Genomic DNA, 23,271 nt, shown 5'->3' on the forward strand with positions numbered 1-23,271 from the left:
GGGTGGGGGAGGGAATTTGAAAAAAGGGACATCAGCAGAAACCTTGGGTTTCACAGAAAAAGTCATCTGAAATGTTTGAAAATAATTAACCAGATATTCAGGAACAGATTCCATTCAGGTCTTTTTTACAATCATTTCTTTGCCCGTATACAGAAAATCACTTAGAAAAATATACTAGCTGAAGGGCATAGTGGTTACATTCTGACATGTATTGGACTTTAATAAAATATACATATGGCTCATTAGAGTCAATGAAAGTAAGGGAAAGAGCATGTGCTTGGGCCTACAGGAAAAAGGATTGCAAGTGCACGGGACATTTTAAAGTGCATCTAGAATCCATCTGCATGGTGTGTGTTCTCAGGCCAACTACTCCACGCAGAAATAATTTACAAAAAATATTTGGGTCGGAAAATCTCCTCCGCTTTGGGCATACTATGGAGCTGGAAAGCTGCTGGATCTCCCTAGCTGATGATTCTGTCAGTGTAGGTCTAGCTCCTAGGCTAGTGTCCCTACAACCCTTGCATTTGGTGACATAGAGGGGATAGGGATAGGCATGGTCAGAGCACCAATATGCTCCAGTAATCCTTGGCTGGTGGATGGCTCTTTGATCAGCTGGCATCTTTAGGGTGAGCCCCAGGGAGCAGCAACTGGCTCCTTTGCAGTCCCCTCTGTTCTCCACTGCAATCTTGACATTTCCCAGGTTTCAAAAAAACACACACTAAGATATTAGAAAAATTGAAGAGAGAATTTGAGTCAAATATCAGTGACTGATCCCATTGAAATATCTGGCTTCTTAAAACCAGTTTCTCTATAATATTCTGTACTGTTTAAAGGCTGAGACAAATCTCATTTTCTTATAAAAATAAATAAATACACTTATTGATTGTACCAACCATGTTTTGGAAATGGAAAAAACAAAACCCAACACAAATTAATTTTGCCAAAGTTTCTTTATCACAAACCACATTCTTCATATTGCAAAGCAGTAATTTGGAGATGCAGAGACATTATATTTGCAAGTACACAAATAGAAATATTGCTTTGTAACACTTTTCTAATTTTAAATTGCTGCGTTTACATAAGAGATTCATTTAGACTGAAAATCATCCCATCCTACAAATTTGCACGATCTATTACATTTGACTCCTCACCATAATTTCCATGTCAGACTATTTGAGATGTTAGAAACACCGGTCTTGAGAGGAAGATTATGAGGAAGAAAACATGCATTACAATCTAAATATCTTGATGATCAGAAGTGACTGGAATGTGCTAGGTAGGCGCAAAAGAAAACATAAAAATAATGTCAGACTGCCCTTTATTATGTATAAAGTTGTCAAAACAAAGTCCTCTCTGTCTATCTTAAGTACTTGTATGGCTCAATTCCCTGTAATATCTGTCCATCTCTTATATATTTCTCCTTACAACAACCCTATGTTGTTATCTCCATTTTACAGATGGGTAATTGAGCCCAGAGAGACTGTGTGACTCGCCCATGATCACACAAGATGTTTATGGTGAAACAGGAATTGAACCAAGTTTTTGGCCTATCTAGACTAGAGATAGTCCTGAGCTGCAAAGTCTGGTTCTAGATTGAGGGGAGGGAGCTGGTGGGCCGGATATGGGGCTGGTGTTCAAGTCCATGGAAAAGGCAGCAAGTTAGAGAGTTGGGATCTAGATTCAAACTTCTCCTACCTTCTCCTGTTATTTTGGAGGTGGGTTTTAACATCAGGCCCATCTCTAGCCTGAATTTACCTGAACTCAGAGTGTAGTCTCATTACAATAAGGTTTTCATGCTTTCTCTTTAAAGCATGATTTGTTGTATAAAAGTTATTTAGTGCAAATGCTAGAAACTGAATCATTACATAAATGCCCTGATGCTCGTATCTGTAGTGTCTCACATTATCTCGTATGGAATCGGTCTCCTCAGTTTATTTTTCAAAAGAAACCCAACAAGAGTGAAAATAACAGCTGCAAGCACCAGACCCGTAACAATAAATGGAGCCTGGGAATGACCAGCAGTAGTGGTAAGTGAACCACGGGAATCGACATCTTCCTGATGTTCAGAATAGTCCAGCTCTGTAAATTAAGAGAGAGAGTTTTGGTTTCATTTTGTTCTCTGCTCTAGTTATTGCCAAAGATACCAGGACAAAGAGAACTTGAATTAAAAAGTTACATTCTAGATCAGGTCAAGAAATAAATCAATTTCACTCTATTTTATACATGACATTCTAGACACATCAATCCATCTTAATATTAGTAAAAAGACTATTTCATGAACTGTACCCCCAGCAGGGATGTTTTAGGATCAATATTAAGAAAACATCATAACTAGCACAAGAGCTAGGGAATGGAATCAGTTTTCAAGGAAGGTTGAGGTTTCACTTTACTAGAGATAGTCAAGGTGAGACATGACAACCACAATGCTTGAACAGTTTGGGGATAATTAAATCAATAAGGCTAGAAGGAGATGGACTGAATCTCATCTTTCTTCCTGAAGAATTGATTCAATTAGCATTTTTGAGCTGGGCAGATTAAAATGATGGGTTTGAAATGTGTTAAGTAAGGAACAAATTTGTAGATGCTCTTAGTCAACAAACAAGTCCCTGATGTTTATAAGGGAGTTGTTGCTAAACCAGTAAAAGCATGCTGCGCTGCTAGAAATCAGAAGTAAGATTTTGTAAAATGAAATGGAAAGTGATTTACAGAACCTTATTGTGACAATGAGCCAGCAAGGGTTAAGCAACCAGCAGGCTGAGTGACCCAAAATCAACCTTTAAGGTCATATTAGAAAAATATTGAAATGGTAAACAGGACCATTCCTTGAAGATAGTTAACAAAGCCTTGTTAACTAGGCCAGACTTCTTAAAATGTAAACCTGTATTGTTAGAGAATTAGAATCAGATACTAATTGTATTTGTCTGTGTTTACCTATATCTTATTAGAAGTTTAACAATGTGATCTAATTAGCTTGTAAATGCTAAACTTTGGTTCCTCTCTGTAATGTTTCATTATATATTCAATTGATTCAGAGATCAAAAGGGGATATTAATGTTTAAATGAAACTTGAAGTATAATAATATCATTGTCTTTATTTCTCTTTGACGTTTGTAGTAAACTACCTACGAACCGTTTGAATGGGCAATTGCTTTATGCTAATCAATGCATAAGAAATAGAAGTTTAGCTTCAAAGCAACAATATGCACTGCCCATTCTTCAACCGGGAAGGCCCCTGCTGTGATGTCTGCTATCAAGATGCTATCAACTTGCTAGAGAACATAAAAGAAGCTTTGGGCCTGATCTTATTTTATCTCAGATATGCTTAAACTTTGTCAGGGGAAGCTCAAGTCACCAGACTGAGGTCTCCAGGCGTACCCTGAACTATCCCTGCAAATTCTCAGAAGAATTTGAACAAACTCTACACATAGACTACCTATTGGACTAAAACCTATTGAATGGATTCTAGAAGTACTTTCACAAACCAGCAGCCTCACCATCTCTATTATGAAATTGACTTAAGAACTTCTCATATCTGTATGTATAATGATCTTTAACCACAGTAACTTTATTTTCTTTAATAAATTTTACTTTAGTTAATAAGAATTGGCTGTAAGTATTTATTTGGGTCAGATCTGAAATATTCATTGACATGGTAGGTAACGGTGTCCGATCTCTTTTGATTGGTAAAACTTTATAGTGAATAAGGTTTAAAGTAACTCTCACTATATAGACTTGGCTCTCCGGGTGGGAGTCAAATGCTGGATTGCTTAAAAGAAACTGTAATTTAGCTTCTTGGTAGGTAGTACAGGAGCGGTTTTGTTACTGGCTTGGTGAATCTAATTATAGGAATAAACCACCAGTTTTGGGGATTGTCTGCCCTATTCTTTGCGGTTTGTCCTTATTGAGCATTCTTAATGTGGTCTCTCCAGTGACCATAGTCACTTAAACTAAACACAAGAGAAGTTTATTTAAATTTACCAGCATTCCTGTTCTTAGTGCCATCTTTCTGAAGCTCAATAGGCCCAAGAATAACATCCACTTCTTCTTGGTAAGAGCTTGTATCTCTCTTGGACCTGGGTATGCAGCCCTGGTAGCATCGGGAAGAATAATCATATACCCTGCACACCACCATTTTAAACTGCAGGTAAACTGATGTATGGTTGTTAATAAACTTGAAGGCATTAAATTTGAAGCGTATGGTGGAGCTGTAGGGTGAATAGTACGTATGGTAGGTATGATCTCTAACACACCTAAAATAAATAAATAAAATACAATTAGTCTTCATGCATACACACAAATAAATCACTGGCATCAAGCATGCCCTGTGTGCAAAGATAAAAATTAAAAATGCATTGACAACAGAAAGGGAGAAAAATATATAATTATAGTAAGAATAGAAAATGAAAGAGGTTAAAATAGTGGCAGTGACTTGTCTGAAAGCGAAATATACAATATTATTTTTTCCTAATTCAGCAAGGTATTTACATACATGCCTAACTCTAAGAATGTGAGTAATTTTACTGAACTCAAATGCTTAAATTAAACTTGTGCGTAAGTCTTTGTAGCATCAGGGCCCAGAACTGACAAGTTGCAGAGAGGTCCCCTGGAGGTGTCCTGGCAACTAATCATTGAAAAGAGCCCAGAGCTGCTTACTTATATCTCCAGGCTGCAATGTGTATGACCCCTGTAGAACAGTTGAAACAAAGGGGGTTTATTTTTATTATTAAGGGAGAAATGAAACCAAGATTTAAGCTCTTAAAGTGAGGCCGGCCAGAAAATAACAATTCCATTTCATACATAATTTTGAAATTTGTTTTTGTTCCAATGCAGATAAAAAAAAATTTGAAATCTCATTTTTCATGAAAAAACCATATGAAAGAGAGTCCCAGCACAGAATAGCCAGGGCTGTTACCCAGAAGATGGGAGACCCAGGGCCAAGTCCCTGCTCTGCCTGATTCAGAGCACGGATTTGGACCTGGGTTTCCCACAGCCCAGGCAACCTAACCACTTGGCCTAGGTCTCTCTCTTCGTCTCACCTGAGAAAACCCTTCCCAATGACAGTTCTGTCAGAACTGATACATCTCCATGAAACTTTTCAGCTTTGAACAGCTGGTTTTTTGACAGGAAAAGCTTTAGTCACAATTTTTTCTACCAGCTCTACTCTGAAGGGCAGGCTCCGTCTCTTTACTAAATGGCTATACAGCTCCTTGCACAATGGGGCCCCAATGTCTGATTGGGTTCTCTAGGTGCTACTGGATATGAATAATAATGATAATAAATTCCTTCTTCCATTCTGTGCCATCTTATCCAACTCACTCCCACTCTTCTGATTTCTGCTTTGGATGCGAGAAGCAAGAAAGTGAATGTTTCCAATGACTCTAATCTCTAGTAAGTCAGCGGCAGAAGAGCTTTACAGAACAAGATTCTAGTACGTTTCACTTTCCTGTCAGCACTGACTCACCTTAGTAAGTGCCAAAATTCCACGCCAGTGCATTCTGGTTCAATTTAACCACCATGAAAAGGAACTCAATTTATCTGTTAATACACAGCAATTATCTCAGAATAAGCTGCAGAGTTGTCATATCATCAATGTCTTTTATACAAATTTTAATAAACTCATAAGCATAAGAAAGATCACAAGGTATTAAACTTGTATAAACTGAGATTATTAAGACTGCATATGTTACTATGTTTTATATTCATGCCAACATTTCTCTCACCTATAGATGATTAAGATATGTTTGAATGTAGATATGGAAAATGTATTTCCTTTGGGGTTTTAATTTAAATAAATATGAGTTTTAAAAGATTTGGCGGTCTCTTCATTGTATGATTGTATCAGATCATTTCTTAAAAGGGCTGTTTTGAATATCTAATTTTCATCTCCTGCAATAGATAGGGGGTTTTAAACTATCATGCAGATGGCTTCTTTAAAACTTAACTTCTAGCAGCTCTAATGCTACCCTGGCTGAATTATTTTGAAATTTCACTTATTCCCCATTAGTTATATATAATTAGGATTGCACCAATAAATAGAGTCATATTCATTGACAATGGGACCTGCTCATGAAAGACTTGAACTTTCATACCCTGAAAGGTGTAGAGTCTAACAATGGAGAAATCTACTGAAATTCTGGCAGGTAAAGCTTAGAAACATAGGAATGGCTATCTGGATGAGATCAGTGATTTTTATTTTCTTACCAGATCTAAGATCTAATTTTTCAATAATTCTTTTATCTGACTTTTCCACAAGAAATGGCCAGATGACCAATTCTGGGTCACCTGAGTGACATTAAAATTCTTAAGTGTCACTTGCAAAACACAGAACACTCATGAAAGGAAACTGAAAAGATTTTAAAAAGTAGGAAAAGTACAGAAAAGCAGGAAAAATCAAACATTAAACTTCAGTCATTTGAACCAAACATTGAATTACAGTAATTTGAAATAACATTTTCAGTATGCTACGAAAAAAAAAAGGACTACAAAAGAATGATTTTTTTCCTTTAAAAATGGAGCAGAATATTTTAAAAATACAGTTGATTTCTATAGACAAACTGTTTGGGCTGAACTCAATTTTGATGTGGGCAGGTGAAAATTCACTGACATCAGCGGAGGTTGGGGTTACACCTGTTTACATCAGAACTGAATTTATCTCTTTAGTTAATATGTTACATCCTTGAATGGAATCACTGATACAGAATTGCATCGTCTAAATGTCATTTCTATTGATTTCTCATTTTTTGCCAGGATTTGCCAAACAAGTTTTTTTTTTAATTAGTTTAGTGGCAAGGAAAACTTCACACTGGCCCCATTCAAATTATTGCATAAACAAAACAGATACAGTATTCCATGCACAGTTTCATTGTAAACCATCGCTGGGAAAGTCCTTACCCGCTCCTGATAATGTCATAGGTTACTGTTGTAAAATCATTGGGATCGGGTGATGCAACACACGTGTCCAAAAACAAGACTAGATTTGGGTCAGAGCTGTGAATTGAAGCTTGAAGGAATAAATCCTGGTTCAAGTCAACGTAGTATGGAGAGTCATACACTGGCCATGAGAAGGATGATGATTTATAAAATGAAATGGTCACGTTGTATCTGCCGTACTGAGTTTCATTGACTTCAGTAACATCCTCTGCAACATACATTATTTCTATCCATCTATTTTGGAGCATTTTGCAATTGATATGCAAGTGAAGATCTTTTTGCCTTTTGATTATGTAACCAGAAGAGATTGCTTTGATCAAGTTGGAATAGATGATAGTGTTGTTGTTTCCCTGTTTGACACAGTAAATACACAATTATCTAATGTTGTCATGCTTTTGCCTGAGGTCACAATTACCATTATACTTACTAAACTTTTGATGCTCCCATAGAATAACACACATTTAAAAAGTGTTGTTTCAGTATTTTGAAAAGAAGTGTGACTTGTGTTGTGAATAGAAATGACCAATTTTAAAAAACTTTGTTGGCTGTATGATACAGTGATTACACTGAGATGTGAAAAATATTTTCTTTGAACCCAAACACAGCCAAGTTAGTTTACATTCATGCAAAGCTTTGAACATGTAATGCACAAAGGTCCTGATTCAGCAAGGTACTTAGAGTTGTGTTTAATCTAAAGTACTATAGAAGTGAATGCTTTAAATTGGTACCTTGCTGAATTGTGGCTTATGTAAGTGCCAAGTATTATTACTATTCATGAACATCAGCTCATGCTAGAAGAAAGTCTATGAACATGGGTTGAGGTTGTTCACGTATCTTCCCTGTCCCCCAGTATTCCCCATAAAGTCAATCTACAATAAGTGATGTATTCCCTGCAGGCAGGGGAAGGACAGGTGGGAGTGTAAATTGAATCTGAACCTGCAGTCGTTGGTTCACTTGTAACGCCTAGGTTTCTGTTCATGACCCTTTTCAAAATAAATTCTGCAGTTTGCACAGACCTACTTACACAGGTTGCTAAAAATTCAACTTCATACCTCTCGTCTTGTGCCACAGCCATTGTATGGGATGTTGAATATAACATAGTTTGATGTAATGTTTGGTCTACAATAAGGGTCATTCAAGCTGACATCCCATGCATTGTAGCCATGTGAGTGGAGATAGGCTCTGTTAACAACTGCATGCATGTATTCTGGCAAGCACAGAAGAGCTAGTGGGTGGATAAAACATACATTATTAGTGCGTACAGGCATACAATCATAATTAAATGTTGCAACCTATATATATGCTGTTATCTACTTTGTGTGTAGGCTGGGAGAGGGGAAGGGGTTCAACATAAGCCAAACCACATGATTTTACTATCTTATGTCTTAAATATTGAATGATGGACCAGGGGCCTGTGGGTTTTGGCTGTGGATTACTATGAAAATCTGTAAATTATAACTTCTCTTCCTGTGATCAGAGAGAGTCTCATCAATGAATCATAGTTACCATAGTAGAAAAAATTCGGGAGTCAAGTAAAAGTCCTATTGACGTTGCTTGGAATTTTGCTTGAGTAAAATTAAGAACAGTATTAGCAGGGCCATTATTAAGCAAATAAAATGAAGCGTTTCAGTACTTCTGGGAAAGAATGATCTAAAATGCAATAGGAGGTGAAGACAAAGGTAACAATAAAGTAAAGAAAAACTGGTGTGTTTGTTGACAGCAATTTATGGACCAGATTTTGCTTTCTTGAATTATACTGATCAGCCAATGGAACTAACCAGTTATGTTCTATTCAATATGATCAAGGGTTGCTGAATCAAGGGTTTGCATGTATGGCCTTATATCTGCCAGATGGGGTTTGGAACTAAACGTGCAGAGGCTGAATAACATCAAAGTGGGCACAATGCACATTGAAAACAATAGGAGTCTTGCCTGAATGAGTGCTTAAGGATCAGGCTTTGTATGGCTGTGAAAGGTGTTCTAGTTCTCTTGTGGGCACCTGTGTAGCTGAAGACATGGACAAATTGCATGGAATTCAAGGAAGAACATCACAAATGCAAAAGGAAGTGGAGAGAATTATTCTAAATATAAATAATTCTAATACTAAACATGTACCAGCAAAGTGCTAAATATTGAGCTCAAATAAATAATAACTAAGGAGTTGGAGAGAGGACATGAAATTCACTCACGCTATATAAAGAGGAGTGCTTGCAATGAGAGTTTTGCCTGCATCAGGACTAGGATCAAACCCAGAGAGAATGAACAATTAGGTCGTACAAAGGGCCATAAGTAAGAGTAATGAGACGATGTAAAGAAAAAGTAAATTAAGGCTGAATATCAGAGAAAATGTCTAAAAATAATTACTTTGATAATAACAAACATTGAAAGTAATAGGCCAATAATCCCACAGTATGAAAGATGACAGTGAGTGCTTGCTATACTGAAGTAGTTCAACAACATTAATAAATAGTTATTTAGCAAATAAAATCAGTAAATAGGCTTGTCTGCTGAAAAGCGAAGTTCTGTATTGAACATGAACTTACTAGTATTCTGATCTGCTGGAATAGTGTAATAGGCAGCACGGAACCCTCTCTTTGTTATACTCGAGTCACTGTGAAATCGAACTGTCATCAAGTTTGAGGACGATGTATATGTGCGATAGGAACCATAACAAATTTTCCCCAGTAAAGGAGAGGTATAGAGTGGCCCATCATATATCTCAATATAATCATACCGGCATGTACCACCTTCTGTCCTGGGGAATAAACACAAACATTTTGTAAACTATTTTGTGAACTCCTGTTTAACTAGTCACCACAAAATCTCAAATTAAACCTTTCAGTCTGCAAGGTGTTTGTGACAGATTGTCTTCATTTTGCTTCCTATGTGGTACCACCAGGACTGAACAAATAACCACAAATAAAACTATATTCATACAATTTTCATTTTAGGTTTACTGGTCATTTACATGTGTTAAGCCCTGTTGAGAAATGTCCTTGAAATGGAGAGGGTACCAATTTCAAAATTCCATGATTTTGAACCTATGAATTGCCTGGGAAATTAGTGCCTTACTTACACTATATCGCTAAATGAAAGTGTTACACGGTAATTGCTCACTGCTTCTATTTCCCACACACAATCTGCATTGTTTGGATAATTCCCAGGATAGAACGGACTTTGAAATGTCCCCGATGAAGACTGAAGGACACCACCACAAGTATATTTTGCTGCAGAATAAAATGTAAGAAAATAAAATACATATGAGTCATTTATATATACTTTTGCATATATTTGTATATGATTTATCAGTCAAAGCCAAAACCTGCTGAAGTTCAAGGAAAGCCTCCTATAACTTCAATGAGGTGTTCTGTGATCAGAATCTAATCCTGAGAGCTGTGGAGCCCACTCAGTTTCATTTAATACTCAGAACCTCTCAAGATTAAGCCCTAAATGTATATAATTGAAGACAGAAAATATGGGCCAAAGAAAATGTTCAGGGAAGAAAGATTATGCTTTTTTTCCTCCGATAATGTTATGTTCTTAATTCAGGTTGGAAGTAACTTTTTGAAGAAGCACCTGGTGCACTGGGAACAAAAATTATAGTCTGAATGAAAATAGCACCTACTGCCAACTTTGGAATGTAACAATTTTTACTTAATGCAGAGCTTTAATTGACACATGGCTTAAGAACATAAGAACAACCAGACTGGGTCAGACCAAAGGTCCATCTAGCCCAGTATCCTGTCTTCCAACAGTGGCCAATGCCAGGTGCCCCAGAGGGAATGAACGGAACAGGTAATCATCAAGTGATCCATTCCTTGTAGCCCATTCCCATCTTCTGGAAAACAGAGGCTAGGGGCACCACCCCCTGCTCTGCTTATACAAAAAAGGGGAAAACGACAAGGACTTTCATTATCTTGCTGAGCGACACATAGAAAAAAAATTGATTTTTTTTCCCTACTGTGAAGCACACAGAAACCGAGTTTAATTGCATGTATTTGTTGACTGGCAACTCTGTTTTATTTGTCCCAGTGCTGCTCTCGGGGGCCCATGTCCTTCTGATCAAGGCACAGCCCATGGATGGTGTGAGGCCGGTAGTGTCCCCCGGTGCACCGGGACCAGGTCTTCTTGTAGTCAGATTGCTTGGGAATGCAGCCCAAAGCTGGTGGTAAACTCCATCTAAGGCTAAATACTGGCACGAGACCGATAGTCAACAAGTACCATAAGGGAAAGTTGAAAAGAACTTTGAAGAATGAGTTCAAGAGGGCGTGAAACCACTAAGAGGTCTGTTTTATTTGATCCACCTATTGCCCCAATCATGCAAACATTCATGTACATGCTTATTTCTACTGACATAAACAGTTTCATTGAAGCCATTGGGACCAGTCACATTAGCCAAGTTAAGCACATACATAAGTGTTTGCATTATTGGGGCTTAAGTGTTTCTTTTAAAGTAAAAATACCTAAATATAGTATTATACTGTACTACTCTATCCCTATTTAGAAATGCTAGTTGCCAAAAGAAAGAAAAAGTTGATATTCAAAAAATGTATTACCTTCAGCCTGAAGACAGCTTGCAAAAAATACTAAGATTTATCACCATGCCGTACTTATTTTCCTGTCCAAGGAATCTGGTGCCATTAATATGTGGATAATTTGTGTATTATAATAAGTGAATAGAGAAGACTACAACATACTAATAAAGAAGTAAAATAATTATGAATTACCTGTTGAAGACAGCCATGTTGGAGTAGTAGTAGAAACTATTAATACAAAAGAAGAACAATATTTAAATGGGCAACAGCTTTAATAGAGACATATATACTTTTTGAATAATGTGCCATATTCAAGAATATGCTAATAAAATCATAAAACTAAATTGATAGCATAATTGAATGCGGACAAAAGAGAGAGAAAGAATGGATGAAAATTAGAAAGGGATAAGTAGGTCAGTGGATGGAGAGATGGGGAAAGAGATGGCAGGCAGGCTGGCTGGCAAATCATGATACTAAAGAATACAAAGCTGGCACCCATTGTGCAAATAACACATAACTATATTTCTATCCAATTGTCTAATTCACAAAGCTGATAAAAATTTAGCTGTCTGCATATAATTATTGCAATGAAGAAGGGGAAGGAAACAACAGTGTTAAGAAATACAATGGTTATGTTTTAGGACCCAATCATGTAAACATGCATGCATGTGAATCCCTACCATTGGAGGCTTTGAGGAGTGGATTAGATAGATATCTCTCAGGAATGGTCTAGGTATACTTAATCTTGCTTTAGTGCAGAGGGTATAGACTAGAGGGCCTCTCGAAGTCCCTTCCAGCCCTACATTTAAAAATAATTCTCCTATCCTCAATAATCTCATTTAAAGCAATATGAATATTCAAATGAATATTCATGTGGATTAATAATTATTTTTTTTTTTACTGCTGTAGCATCTAGGACCCCCAGCCAGGGCCGGCTCTAGGCACCAGAAAAACAAGCTGGTGCTTGGGGCGGCACATTTTTAGGGGCGGCATGGCCGGCGCCAGAATGCCGCCCCTAAAAATGTGCCCCGGCCGCCCTAGCTCGCCACAGCGCGCGAAACAGCTGATTCGCGCGCAGCTGCTCGCCCTCCCTCCCAGGCTCTCAAACCTGGGAGGGAGGGGGAGATCCCGAGCGGCTGCGGCATGCGAAACAGCTGATTCGCGCACTGCTGCTCACCCTCCCTCCCAGGTTTGAGAGCTGAGTGGCCACGGCGCGCGCGCCGCTTCTCCCCCTCCCTCCCTCCCTCCCTCCTAGGCTTGAGAGTCTAGGGGGAGGAGGCAGGCTGGGGATTTGGGGAAGGGGCGGAGTTTAGGTGGGGCCAGGGTGGGGTAAGAAAAAAACCGGGGGGGAGTGGGGGGCAGCCAAAATTGTTTTTGCTTGGGGCGGCAAAAATCCTAGAGCCAGCCCTGCCCCCAGTCATAGACCAAGACTCCTTTCTGTTAGGCCCTGTTTAACATTTTAAATGACATCTCTTAGTACCGTGAGAAGATGTTGGCTAAAATGTTTTATTTTCTTTTGTGCGTCCATTGGCTCCTGAAAGAAATTCATCCTAGGAATGTATTTTATTATTGTTAAGAAGAGGGATATTTATAATTAGAGCTGGGCAAAAGATTTCTGGCGAATAGTTTTATATATATATATTATTTTTTTCGAATAATGATCAGCTTCAAAAATCTGATCCAAGAGTAGTGCAGGTTTGCAGAAACTGTGAGGGTACTTTAAAATCTTGTAATCTATTTTTTAATCAGTAGGGGGCGCTCAAACTCCTCAACATATCAAGCCCATATCTAAAGCCTATCAATTCAGTCATTTCTCTCTTTCAGTTTTCCCTGACACTTTTGTTTTTATCGCTCACAGCCACTCCCCTCTGGCCAGCAGGGTAGAATGCCTAGTGAAAGAGGCTTCATCATCTCTCTTTAGTTTACATCAACTGTGTGGTACAACTTAGTTCTGCCAGTGACTCCTGAACCTGGAGCTATAGATGCTGAACTAGAGGTGTCGGGGTGCGGCCGCAGCCCCTGGCTTGAAGTGGTTTCCATCATATACAGGGTTTACAGTTTGGTTCAGTGGCTCTCAGCACCCCCACTATACCCATTGTTCCAGCACCACTCCCTGGTACCCTTGTTTAGGAGCAGTAATGCTGCTGTTTATTGGATTGGCAAAGACTGGGAAAGAGAAAGATATCTAAACAAAAAATATTAAAAAGAGACAATTACCGCAGGTTCGGCCAATCGCAGCTCCCACTGGCCATGGTTCTCTGCTCCAGGCCAATGGGGGCTGCGGGAAGCAGCGGCCAGCACATCCCTCGGCCCGCGCTGCTTCCCGCAGCCCCTATTGGCCTAGAGTGGCAAACCACGGCCAATGGGAGCCGTGATTAGCCAAATTTGCGGATGCTTACCCCGGCGAGCCGCGTGGCAAAGGTTGCCCATCACTGCTCTATAGGCTGGAGGTTCGGACATTCACTTAAGGCATGGGAGACCCAAATTCAAAGTCCCTGCTCCAATGACTATTTAATTATTTATACAAACTAGAACAGCTGGAACAGGAGAGACTGAGAAAACTCTGTATCAGGACATCCCTATAGCTCGGTGGCCCAGGCATGCTTCTGAATCATGGGATACTCAAGGCAGAAAGGAAATTGAACCTGAGCCCAGCTCTATTTGTAATAGTCAAAAACCTACACCAAGAAAAATGTTTTCTGGTGGTAAAATGCTTCTTTATGTGTGTTTGTACAGTACCCAGCACAATGAGGCTATTAAACAATCATAGTAATTTGATCCTACACTCTGAAGATGCTTACAGCTGCAAGAACTACTCTGTTGTGAAGTCTCATGTAATGTTTCATATGGAGCTTGCTGTGCCATTTTACTTTGCTAGAGTAACAGTCAGCCTTCAGAAATCTGATCCACAAGTAGCTCAGGTTTGCGGAAATTATCAGTGTACTGTAGTTTAAAATCTTGTCTATTTTTAAACATTGGGTGCCCTCAAACTCTTCAGCATAGATAACGCCCATCAATTCATTCATTTCTTTCCTACTCTTGTCCCTGGCTCTTTTTCTGATATCTATGAGAGCCACTCTCCTCTGACCCTCAGCATAGAATGCATAGTGCAACAGGCTCTGCCTTCTCTCTTTACACCAACTTATATCGGCCAATAACTCCTGCATCTGGTATCCCTGTTTGGGAGCAGTAATGCTGTTGTTTGTTGGATTGGGAAGCATTGGGAAAGAAAAATAAAGCAAAACAAACAATGTTAAAAACAGATAATTACCAGGTGTCGTCGGATCTGAAAGATAAAAGAGAAAGACAGAGGTTAGTGATTTTGATATATATATTTTTTTGGCATGGCAATGTTTTACCAAAATAAATAGAAAATGTTGTAGCTGTACTTAACGTAGTGCCAAAGAGCAACAAATTGGGAAGCAAAGACACAAGGGTCCCTGAAAGCTGTACAGCACCATGAAGCCACTAAAATCTAGGTATTGAGAGGAATGCAATCTTAGGCCTCAATCCTATCAACACATATGTGTAAACACAAGTTAGGAAGTCATTGCATTGACTTGAAACCAATGGATTAAATGTGATTAAAGTTAAGCATGTGCTTGACTGGAATGGTGCCTATGGAATTGTTCGTCTTCTGAGAGCAGCTCAGTGGTTTGAGCATTAGCCTAATAAACCCAGAGTTGTTAGTTCCATAACTTCCATGTTAGGGAATCTAAATAATGCTCAGGTTATTCTCAAATATTAAGTAGGGCTGAGCATTTTTATAGAAGATACAAACAAAAATATACACGTGGATTTATTCAGATTACTAATCATTTTATTTATTTGATGCTCACTGAAGTCAGGGATGCCTAAAAATGGATTTGAGCAAAGTTTAGTGTGAGCAGGCAATGTGATTATTTCCCTACACCGAGGCTATCCCAGTCCTGAATTCCGCTGAACTAAGAGTCCTGTGATAGAAAATTGCATGGTGCTTTAATGATGTTGACACCACCAAGCATATTTTGACTGGCAATTTATGCTATATTCTAATGAGTTAAGAACAAGCCACCAAGATCAAATTCACATAAATAAGGTAGCAATTTTAACCAATAAGTGATTCATAGAAAGATTTCACTGCAATAGAAAATACCTTTTCATCACAAGCATTTGAAGGTACAGGTCAAGCTACTTCTTTCATGAAAATTATAATAATGATAATAACAACACCTAACTCTTCTATAGCACTTTTAATGAATAGCTCTCAAAGCACATTACAACAAAAGTAAGTATTATTAGCCCCATTGTAAGGATGGGGAAAATGAGGGACAGAGAGGGAAAATAGTAATTTTTACAAATTTTTGGTGAGCAAGAGAAAAAGCTGAATGCAGTTTAATTAGTAAACTCACTGGCCCCAGCTTATTTCTCTTAGAGTACTGCTCTGCTCTGAAAAGTTGAGAAGTAAACCAGTGCTGGTTTTTATTTTGTTCCTGATTGTCAGTCATGCATGTCCATTCTGGGTTCTGAGTTCTAAACCCTTTTCTTTCTCTCTCTCGCCCTCGTTTTATCACCATCAGTAATAAAGATGCTGCAGAGCAAATTACACCCTCCGTACCAGCTGTGCAATCTAATTGGCTTCTCTGGTGTTGCACAAATACACTTGTAAGGAATTTAGTAAACAAACCTCTTGATGATGAAGGGTTAACAGGACTAAAATGCAGTAAACATTTATTTTTGTCACTGATGTCAGCACATCTGACTGAACAAACAGGCAATGGATGTTTTGAGTTAGGAGTGCCATAATCATTTTTCAAAACACAACTACATGTTAAACATGAAGGTGATTTCCTAATACTATTTAACCTTTGCAGAAAAAATCTTAATCAGCTCCAGCAGAAGTCTCTACTGCAAAGAGTACAGTATTATATTAATGTATTTGTGACCAAATACATCCCGGTAGTCACACCCTACACACCACTGTAATAATCCTTGTACAATAGATACCTTGTGAGGTATCATCTGAAAACTCAACTTCCTGGTCAATAATATCATGGTGAAATCTGTGTAGCAACGTTATATGTAAAGTTATCTGAAATGTGTTGACCAGATAAGTCTGGGGAAGTGGTAAACCAGTTTTCTGAAGACAAAGGCCAAGCTAATGCCTCTTGCTATGTGTCATCAAAGTTAACTTGAAATCACCTGTCAAGTGACCATTCTGCAGCAGCTAAGGTGGGCTGGAATTGATGGATTTGGATTTTAACAAACAACAACATGGAACCACTTTCATCATGAGACTCCATGCCTCCATCCTCACAGCCGGACGGAACTTTATATAAGGGTAACCCTCAGGAAAATGTATTCCAAGGGTGACTGGATTAGAAAAGTGAGGGGCAAAAACACCATTTCTATCTCTCTCACTTGCTCTTTCACCTAGGACAAAGGAACCAGCCCTTTGGACTTTGAGGTCAGCTCGCCGACTTGAGAAATTGGTCAGCTATTTTGCTGGGAACATGTGGTAAGACATTTACCTTGAACCAAATCTAGTTTGTTAAGTTTTAGTTACAAGAAAGACTTTTATCTTTATTTCTCTTATGGCCATTTCTGTCTTTAATGCTTTATACTGGTATTCACTTAAAGCCTCTCTTTGTAGTTAAATAAACTTGTTTTATTCTTTAATCAAAACTAATCCAGTGTTGTGTTTAAATTGAATTGTTTGACAACTCCAATTAAGGTAGCAAACTCTTGTACATTGACTCCTTTCCAGGGTAATGGACCTCTAATATCTGAACTGTCCAGGAGAGGACTGGGCACAGGGGTGAAAGTAACTTAAATTTCTTACCGGTACGGTCATACCGCAACCCCCCTTCCCACCTCCACTCCTACACACTTAACTTCATGGATCCCTTTGCATGACTTAGATACAGTAGCTGTATACTAGTTTTATTCTAAAATAAGGGTGTGAAAAAACACCGCCACCCCGTCCCTCCGAGCAATGCAAGTTTCAGTGCGGTAAAGTTCCACGCTCTCAATGCTGGTAGCTATTCCCCTAGCTGAGGTGGTTTTATTACAGCGCTGGGAGAGCTCTCTCCTGGCGCTGGAGCTGCGACTACACAGCCACATTAAAGCGCTGCCGCGGCAACACTTTAACGTCGACTGCGTAGACATACCCTTTTGTGGATGACTTTCAGCTTCTTCATTTGTTGCTGTTCTTTTTGACTGACAATCCCCCATTTCCTCACTTTTACGTTTAAACATATCCTTTCGGGTCTGCTGAATGTGTATCTTCTTAGGCGGCATTTTTTCCCCACTTACTTTCTACTGTAAATTGCACGCCTGACACGAGAGACTTGACCAATAAGAAGCAAGCGGTTACCCTGATGGCACTCAAAAGCTAACATTCGGAATCACATGAACATCTTCCACCTGACAAGAAGTAACAACTGAAAACAGAAGGGGAGCATTTTGTTTCTAGAGAATGTAAAATATATTTAATTCAAGTGATAAATCTGATTTTTTTTTGTTATTACTACTGATAAACCTAGCCTATTTTACCCATTTGTATTGAATGCTTCGGCCACTTTCTTACCAGTAAGCCGTACCGGCCTGTACCAGCTTACTTTCACCTCTGACTGGGCAGTGCCGAAAACATGTTTTTTGGGGAAATCTGGGACTGGAAGTGCATTGGGGTCACCCTGGAAGTAGTTATCAAGGCTGCTGGAAGCCAGAGTGTGACTGGAGTGTCGCTGACAGGCTGCTGGGGTCAGAGCTGCTGGAGCTACATCAGCAAAGCATTGTGCGGCACCCCAAGTTGCAGGGCAGGTGCTAACACAACCCCTCCCTGGTCTGGATTGCACCTCAGAGTCTGATAGTATCTTAACATACTTTTTGTCATAAGCTATTAGTAAAAAAACAAAGAAATTGCCAATGGCAAGAATTCCACATTTATAAAAGATCCTGCTCTCTGATTCTTAACTAAAATAGTTATAAGAGAAAAGACAGTACCTGAACAAATGACACCGGCATCTTCACTGTGGCCACAGTTGTGTATGCCCCACCCTCCGTGTTGACATTGCCAGACAAAGTGTTCATTTCCTCTGCACTGCACATCATCCAGGAAAATATTTCCTCTGCCTTGACCAAATCGGGCACTTCCTGGTGCAGAAATGGCCCATCCACATCCAAGCTGCCTGCATACAACTTGAGCATCGTTTATGTCCCACAAATCATCACACACTGTCCCCCAGGTTCCATTGGCATAAATTTCGACACGGCCCTCACAGCTGTTCTGGCCATTCACCAGTCTGAGATCAAAAACACCTTTGAAAGACAGAAAACGTCTCGATGAGCATTCACAAAGTGTTTCATGTGGGCATGCTTTCATACATGTTATTGGAATCTGATTTTCCTACCACAGGGGATAGCCCTAATTCCCATTACAGTTAATGAAATATACTTGTGTCCTGCAGAGGAAGAACTGGGCTCCTTCTCTCTTGATAATTGAGAAAATACGACGGATTATCTCTCTCTATCACAAACTGTCGTTGACAAAGAAATGCCTGGGAGAAATTAACTCTCCATTCTATGTCTCTCAAACAACAAGAACATTCCAATGGTACTGAGATTTGTTTTCATAAATATAAATGACCTTAAATTGGCCATTTTCATCTCCATCTTTTATGCATTTATTAATAATTCCCATTTTTCATCTATAAAATACCCATTTCCCTGAATATTTAAAAATGTAAAAGGAAGAAAAGTAAACTCAAAACCAAAAAAGGACAAAGAAAGAATAAAAACAAGAGAAAAAGAAAACAAGGAAGTCTCCTGAATTGCACCTATGCCTGCTTAATATCTTTAGCAATGTGTTTTGGGCAGAAATGTCCAAAACTGAAACAGCCTTGATTGTGGTGTATCAGTTGAGGCAACCTTAATTTAGCAGGCCTTCCCTCAGGCAGCCTTAACAGACCATACCAAATATTATGACCGTCTTCATTTTATCCACATAATGAAAGGTTGCATATGAAAGGCTCTAACATGCATGCAAGAACGTTTCAGTTTTAAATTAGAGATGGGCCCAAATCACAGTTTTGACTTGGATCCAAATGTTCCCAAAGGTCAAATATATTTGGATAGATGGTTTTGGTTCTGTTCCAGTTCTAATTTTAATATTAATACATTTTTTAAATTCTGGACAGATTTTCTTCAGAAAGCCAGAGTCATGCGTAAACACAAAATACAAAAAACCTACATGTATGAGTAACTTTTTATTCACACCACTAGTTCCATTGATGTCAATGGTATCTACTTGAATGGTTCAATTTATTTGTGTGCAGAAGTATTTGTAGGATTATTTTTCCTTCTTCTGGGCCCAATTCTTAAACTCTTACTCATGTTGTGTAGGAAGTTACCCACTAAGAAGGTCCTCTAAAATCATTGGCTCTTTTTTTCAGAGTATGGCAGTAAGGTACTTCTCCATGTGAGTAAGGGTAGCAGAACTGGTCTTTACTAGGAAGATAGGTGTGTTCTTAATTTGAGCTCATTTGAGATTAAATCCAAATGAAGACAAGGCAGTTGGAAGTTTTCACATGAGTTAGCAGGTCAAGTTATAGACCATGGGGCAGCCTATGATTTAACTCAAACTGCTCACTCGTGTCAAAACATCAAACTAGGATTTTACCTTGGGTTAGCTAACACAGGTTAAGAACACTAGAAAACTGGTGTGAAGACCCAGCCAATAAGACCTGCAAACCAAACCATGACTGAAATTTCTACCCCCAGCAAGATGTCAATAGGAACACCGAGAATTTTTAACCCCCCTTTCTCATATAACTCAAAAATGGCTGCACATATTTTACTCAAAACTTTCCACACAACACAATTGCTTTGAGGATTCAGACCAAAAAGAATTTGTCTGAGAAAATTATGAGCAATTGGAAAACAAGGGAGAGGAATGGGAGAGAAAAATCAATTTCCCCTTCACTATTTGCATTAGCTCTAATTAAAACCTTACTAAACAAATATATCTGAAGAAATTTTCATTTTGTGAACAGGAAGCAAATTTAATATGTTTTAGTAACTATACTTCACACTTGCACCGTGCTTTTCATTTTTAAATATCGGACCGCTTTATGTACAGGTACAAAGAATTATTTACTTATTTAAAAGATGAGGAAGGAGAAAACATGGAAATACGATGGTTACTCCTTTAGTACCCAATCCTGTAAAGATGCATGCATGTGAATCCACATAATTGGAGGCTTTGAAGAACAGATTAGATGAACATGTCTCAAGGGTGGTCTAGGTATACTTAATCTTGCCTTAGCGCAGAGGGTATAGACTAGAGGAACTCTCGAGGTCCCCTCCAGCCCTACACTTCCAAGAATAACTCTCCTCTCCTGAATAGTTCCATTTAAGTCAATATGGCTATTTCAAATGAATATTCATGTGGATTAATAATTATTGGGGTTTTTTTGTATTGCTGTAGCACCCAGGACCCCCATTCTTAGACCAGGACTCCTTTGTGCTAGGGGCTGTTTAATATTTTAAATGACATCTCTCAATACCATGAGAAGATGTTGGCTAAAATGTCTGATTTTCTTTCATGTGTCAGTTGGCTGCTGCAAGAAATTCATCCTAGAAATATATTTCTTTTGTTAAGAAGAGGCCTATTTCTAATTAGAGATGGGCAAAAGATTTCTGGAAAACAGTTTATTGTCAATTTATTATTTTGCTAGAATAACAATCAGCCTTCAAAAATCTGATCCAAGAGTCGTGCAGCTTTGTAGAAACTGTGAGGGTGCTTTAAAATTTTGTAATCTATTTTTAATCAGTAGGGGGCCCTCAAAATCCTCAACGTACATAATGCCCATCAATTCAGTCATTTCTTTCTTTCACTTGTCCCTGACCCTTTTGCTGGTATCTCTCACAGCCACTCCCCTTTGACCAGCGGGGTAGAATGCATAGTGCAGGAGGCTTTAACATCTCTCTTTACACCAGCTGTGTGGTACAACTTAGTTGTGAACTGACTCCTGAACCTGGTACCCCAGGAGTAGTAATGCTTATTGGATTGGCAAACATTGGAAAAGAGAAAGAGAAGGACAGGGTTAGTGATTTTTTTGTTTTTGGCATCGTAATATTTTACCAAAAATATATAGAAAACAGTGTAATTGTAATTAACTTAGTGCCAAAGAGCAACGAGTAGGGTAGCAAAGACATAATGGGTTCCTGAAAGCAGTATAGCACACTTAAATCATTAACTTCTGGGTGAAGGAGAGGGGTGGAACCTTTGACCTCACTCCAATCCATGCACTTTTTGACCAATATGATTCATAGAAAGTTTTCACCGCAATTGATGCATCTTTTGATCACAAGCATTTGAAGGTGCAAATCAAGTTACTTCTGTCATGAAAATTATAATAAAACACCACCAACCTCTTCAATAGCCTTTTTCATCAATAGCTCTCAAAGCAAGTTACCAAAAAGGTAAGTATTATTATCCTCAGTGTATAGATGGGGAAAATGAGAGACAAAGAGGGAAAGTAATAATTTAAAAAAAAAATTGGTGAGCAAGAGAAAAAGCTGGATGGAGTTCAGTTAGTAAGCTCACTGGCCTCACAGTTTATTTCTCTTATAGTACAGCTTTGCTCTAAAAAGTGATTCCACCCTGTTCCATGTTTATTGTCTCATCAATTCCCATATCAAATGTACTCCAGTACCAGCAGGCTGTAGATCCCAGTTTCTGCAAACATATGCACACATGCTTAATTCTGCTGACAGGAATAGTTTCACTGAGGCCATTGGGACCAGTCATGTCAGCCAAGTTAAGCAATACATATGTGTTTGCAGGATTGGGGCCTAAGTGCTTACTTTAATGTATAAATACCTAAAAAAAGTATTACAGTACTACTGTATCCCTATTTAGAAGTGCTAGCTGCCAAATGAAAGAAAAAGTTGATATTCAAAAAAATGTATTGCCATCAGCCTGAAGACAGCCTGCAAAAAATACAAAGGTTTATCACCGTGCCATACTTATTTTCCTATCCAAGGAATCTGGTGCCATTTATATGGGAATTATTTGTGTATTATAATGAGATAATTGAGAAGAATACAACATAGAAATAAAGAAGTAAAATAATTATGAATTACCTGAAGGCCACCATGTTGTAGTAGTAGTATGAGCTATTAATACAAAAGGAGAACAATACATAAATTGGCAACATTTTTAATAGTGAGAGAGAGACTTATAGAGTAATGTGCCAAATTCAAGATAACGCCAATAAAATCATAACCAAATTAACAGCATAACTGAATGGGTGGAGAAGATAGATGGAGAGAGAGAGAGAGACAGCGAGAGAGAGAGAGGATGAAAATTAGAACTTGGTAGGTAGATAGGTGGTTGGAGAGAGATAGCTGTCTGGCTAATCATGACACTACAGAATACAAAGCAGGGACCCATCTTAAGAATAACACATAACTATATTTCTAGCCCAGGGGTCGGCAACGTTGGCATGCGGCTCACCAGGGTAAGCACCCTGGTGGGCCAGGCCAGTTTTATTTACCTGCTGACGTGGCAGGTTCGGCCGATCGTGGCCCCCACTGGCCGCGGTTCGCTGTCCCGGGCCAATGGGGGCGGCGAGAAGTGGCACGGGCGAGCGATGTGCTGGCCGCGGCTTCTCGCTGCCCCCATTGGCCCGGGACAGCAAACCGCGGCCAGTGGGGGTTGCGATCGGCCGAACCTGCCACGTCAGCAGGTAAATAAAACTGGCCCGGCCCGCTAGGGTGCTTACCCTGGCGAGCCGCGTGCCGAACGTTGCCGACCCCTGGT

General features: G+C 39.0%; 1 protein-coding gene across 1 annotated transcript in view; it reads right to left on the minus strand.

Moving 5' to 3' along the window:
* Nucleotides 1-945: 945 nt before the first annotated feature.
* LOC117880106 (deleted in malignant brain tumors 1 protein-like) overlaps nt 946-23,271 on the minus strand; it is a 52,356-nt gene continuing 30,030 nt past the window's right edge. Inside the window, exons 11-20 of the mRNA XM_034775842.1 lie at nt 22,593-22,625; nt 18,450-18,764; nt 14,737-14,751; nt 11,658-11,693; nt 10,007-10,157; nt 9,474-9,685; nt 7,983-8,155; nt 6,892-7,280; nt 3,979-4,250; nt 946-2,079 (exon numbers count right to left, since the gene is read on the minus strand). Coding sequence (XP_034631733.1) covers nt 1,898-2,079; nt 3,979-4,250; nt 6,892-7,280; nt 7,983-8,155; nt 9,474-9,685; nt 10,007-10,157; nt 11,658-11,693; nt 14,737-14,751; nt 18,450-18,764; nt 22,593-22,625 — 1,778 coding nt within the window. The 3' untranslated portion in view covers nt 946-1,897. The remainder of the gene's footprint in view (nt 2,080-3,978; nt 4,251-6,891; nt 7,281-7,982; nt 8,156-9,473; nt 9,686-10,006; nt 10,158-11,657; nt 11,694-14,736; nt 14,752-18,449; nt 18,765-22,592; nt 22,626-23,271) is intronic.

The sequence above is a fragment of the Trachemys scripta genome, chromosome 7 (assembly GCF_013100865.1).
Source record: "Trachemys scripta elegans isolate TJP31775 chromosome 7, CAS_Tse_1.0, whole genome shotgun sequence".
NCBI lineage: Eukaryota > Metazoa > Chordata > Testudines > Emydidae > Trachemys > Trachemys scripta.